The 4,135-nt window shown below is 38.5% G+C and overlaps 1 protein-coding gene across 1 annotated transcript; it reads right to left on the reverse strand.

The window, feature by feature from the left end:
- Positions 1–206: 206 nt before the first annotated feature.
- On the reverse strand, positions 207–1,069 carry JH06_1762 (short-chain dehydrogenase reductase; the record flags this gene model as incomplete). The annotated part of the gene is made up of 3 exons (XM_014672184.1): positions 207–696; positions 729–940; positions 971–1,069. The coding sequence occupies 3 exons, from the start codon at positions 1,067–1,069 to the stop codon at positions 207–209; spliced, it is 801 nt and encodes a 266-aa protein (XP_014527670.1).
- Between the last annotated feature and the right edge of the window lie 3,066 nt (positions 1,070–4,135).

The following is a 4,135-nucleotide window of genomic DNA, read 5'->3' on the forward strand; positions in this document are numbered from 1 at the left end:
TGAGGATGTGAATGGATATCATAGCCTGTTATTTGGAGAGAGTGCTCGGTATCTATTGACTGGATGTGGTAATCGATCGGTTGTGAAGTTCAGTAATTGACTTGTTTGTTAAATGATACACCTCATCATAGGAACAACACCACTTAAACAACTCTGTCACATTATCAACTTGTATTAGTAGAATACAAATAGAAGAAACAAACAACTTAATGGATACTTCCTTTCTCTTCGATCAACTGCAAGATTTCCTTGGACACACGATAAATAGCTTCTTGTTCATCCACTTTCAGGATTCGATCAATCACAGTCTTCTTCTTACAATCCCTCAACATAACTCCTGATTCCATTTCATTGACTTTATCACTTGCACTCGCAAATGCAATTGTACAAGCTCCTTTTGATGGAGGAACGATCCACTGGAAGAAGGACTGTGTATAGAGCTTTCCAATACATCCCAGCTCCCGGGCAATGTTGGTAGCAGCTACCCCAGGATCACAAATCATACATCTGATTCTAGGTTCAACACGAGCTAAGCGGAGAGCAAACGATGTAAGAAGATATTTTGAACGGTAATATGCAGTAAATCGCTCGTAATGAGCTTCATCAATAAATAAATGATTGATATCAAAAATTGAAACTGGAGATTTGGGATATGTCAATGATGTTACGAAGATGCAGCGAGGTGAACTTGATTTGCTAAAAATGATTTCAACCAATCAATTATAGACAGAAGATGTGGAATTAGGAGTTCGGTGAGTTGGATAACTCCAATGTAGTTGGTTTGACATGTCATTTCGACTCCTGTTTGAGCCTCCATGTACTTGTGAACCATGCTCACTCCAGCATTGTTGATCAGAACATCAATTTGCAAATCCTTAGCATCAATCTGTTCCACACAATGTTGAATTGACTTAGGGTCCGTCATGTCAATCAGCTGGTACTAGAAATGACTAAAAGATTCAATTGATACTGAGATTCGATCGTTGCCTGTTTCTTTCTTGAGTTGTTCACAAGCATTCTGTGCACGTTCTTCAGATCGACAACCTGTATGTGTTAGTAGAAACTGCATTCTTACCAATGATCACAGTAGCATTTGCCGATAGTAAGATTTCGGATACTAAATAACCAAATCCACTGTTACCACCCTATAATCATCACAAGTAACTGTAGCATACAGTAATGAAGAAACAACGGTTTGATAGGTCCTGCTGTTTTAGTTCATTGATAAGTGACTGCTTTGAATACCTATTTGTCAGAATGCTTGATCTTCTCTACCCCATAGCAAACAATATAATGAATCACCAAAATAAGTGAAACTAAGACAGTTGAAATGAAAATGAAAGGGCTTCTCGTTTACTGAGAATCAATAAGATAGATCTGTACAAAGCATCAGAATATTGGAATGCGATTATTTCGAAGCAGTATTATCAAGAAACACATCCATTTTTGTTCCCGCCAAACGAATCACAACCACTAAAGTCAAAATGGCGTTATTCTGTCTCTGGCACAGTTCAAATGATCCAAAACGAACAATTTATCTCTATGAAGGAGAAAATGTGATTGGCCGTGGACTTAGTGGTAAGATCCTATATCCTGTTGACAAATAATACTCTGATTCCTTCACCTAACTTCTTTACAATGTAGTAGAAGGCAGGCTATCATTTTTATTGAGAATAAAGGGAAAGGGTCTCTGATTACAGAGGTAATGAAGGACCGACAAGTGATTGGAACGTAAGAATAGGATAGTGTATTAACCTAGAATAACTTCAACGGGTGTTACGCCGTTGTTTGTGCGTATTCCACAGAGAGAATCACGGTTCCGTCGTTTAGGACACGGAGAACAGTGTCCATTATATCGTGGAGCAGAGGTTTGTCTCTATCGAGATAAAAAGGATGGAATCCAGATCTATACTCTTCATTCGGTCTCCAATAATTCTCTGAAACGTCCCAATCCACCTCCTGTTAACGTCACTCCTTCTCAACCTGCATCGACTCTAACAGAAGAAGAGTATCATATCATATTCCAGTGATACATAGATCACGTCAACTAGCTCTTCTTCCTGCTGATCCAGCTATCAAGAAGCTTCTAGCGATATGCTCTGCTACAAGCAGTCGAATCCGTAATGCTCTAAGCAAGACTTCAGGAACATCTCTTCCAGAAGGTTTGCTTGCCCAACTTCCACATCCATTGCATCCTCATCAGATATTCGGAGTTCAATGGTTAATGACATTATACCAACAAGGACAGAATGGAGTACGAATAATCCTTCTATCTGATCATAGATTCTTGCAGATGAAATGGGATTAGGAAAGACTGTCCAAGTCCTATCCTTCTTAAAACTAATTTCCCAACACAATCAACATCGATTTCTTATCGTTGTACCTTCGAGTCTTGTATACAATTGGGAAAATGAGGTGAAAGAATGGTGTAAAAACATTACATATCTTCTGTTTGTTATATGTGAATGATCTCACGTCTAGATATGTGGGATCACAAGAGGAAAAGAAGTCAAAACAAGAACAATGTTATCAGTCTCCAATCATGATTCAACTCTTCATTACAACGTAAATTCTATTCAATATTCTCATTCAGATATACTATCTTTGAACGTGATACCATGGGGGATGATCGTAATTTCATTTCTCAGTTTCAATACGATGTGCTTATCCTTGATGAAGGTCACTGCATCAAGAACCATTCTTCCAAGCGCTATTCTGTTTGTTTTCACGGTTCGAATTACCATTAGAGATTAGCCAAACTCAAAGCAAAACATATCATCTTGCTTTCTGGAACACCTGTTCAAAACAATCTTCAAGAACTGTTTTCTCTTCTATCATTTCTTCTTCCTTCTCATTCTGATGAGTTTGTAACCATTTGTAAACGATTCAACTTAAACCAAACGAATCCATCCATAATCACATACACAAAGAAGGTGAATAATCCTCATTCCAAATAATATCCAGATTTTAGAACCATTTATCTTACGAAGAGTCAAACACGAAGTACTAACTGATCTTCCAACCAAAACGCAAGAAATAAAGAAAATCCAAATGATTCCTGCTCAACATAGTTTGTATGAAGAACACATTAAAAAATATGATACTCAATTCACTCGCAAGTCATCCTCTGAATCGAATGACTATGATCTTGTTTCCTTGTATATTGATCTTCGTAAAATCGCCAATCATCCTCTTCTGGTTCGTAAGTGTTCAGTGATTCGTTGATAAGAAGGAAATCATTATTCAGGTCAAAGACTGACTCGAATCGCTACAATCATATACGAAGCACATCACTATGAGAAACAAGCAACAACTGAGGACATTGAAACAGATCTGAAGTCGATGTCTGACATTGAGATTCACTTCCTTCTTGAAGAATTCGCTGAATCTACTCCTTCTCTCTGCCGACATCTCGTTTGAACAACTCCATTCTCTCATTCATAGTTGTCTGATAGTCAATTGACAGCCTCAGGAAAACTCCGATATCTCCTGTCTCTTCTTCCATCTCTGCTGGAACAAGGTCATCGTGTGCTTCTCTTCTCGCAGTGGGTTACTATCCTTAACATCATTAGTCTTTGTCTCCAGCAGCGACATATTTCCTTCTATCGTATTGATGGGAAAGTATTTCTCTTCCTCTATTCTTCCTCTAGACACCTCCAGAAGAACGACAACAGATGGTTGATGCATTCAACACATCGAACACTACCAAGTACCAATTTCCATTCGACTCATTTCCATTAGTGTCTTCATGCTGACTACACGTTCAGGTGGATTGGGATTAAATCTCATTGGAGCAGATACTGTGATTCTGCACGACAGTGACTTCAATCCCAATGTTGACCGACAAGCTGAAGATCGTTGTCATCGAATCGGACAGACCAGACCGGTTCATGTAATCAAATTAATTTCCAAGGATTCTGTTGATGAGAAGATCTTCGACATCTCACAACGAAAGGCTCAACTGGGAACAGATCTCTTGACCGATGAACGGTTCGTCCTAGTTTACAGTATTCATTGTAGATCTTTCCTGCAGGAAATTATGAAAGAAACATCCAATCTTATTGTATAGTTGGTTATGTTTGTTCGACACCTCGTTTTGCGGTACCAAATGTCGCAGAATCCTAACTTCATCCAT

This window comes from Blastocystis sp. subtype 4, assembly GCF_000743755.1.
Source record: "Blastocystis sp. subtype 4 strain WR1 chromosome Unknown seqid_0108, whole genome shotgun sequence".
NCBI classification, from domain to species: Eukaryota; class Bigyra; order Opalinata; family Blastocystidae; genus Blastocystis; species Blastocystis sp. subtype 4.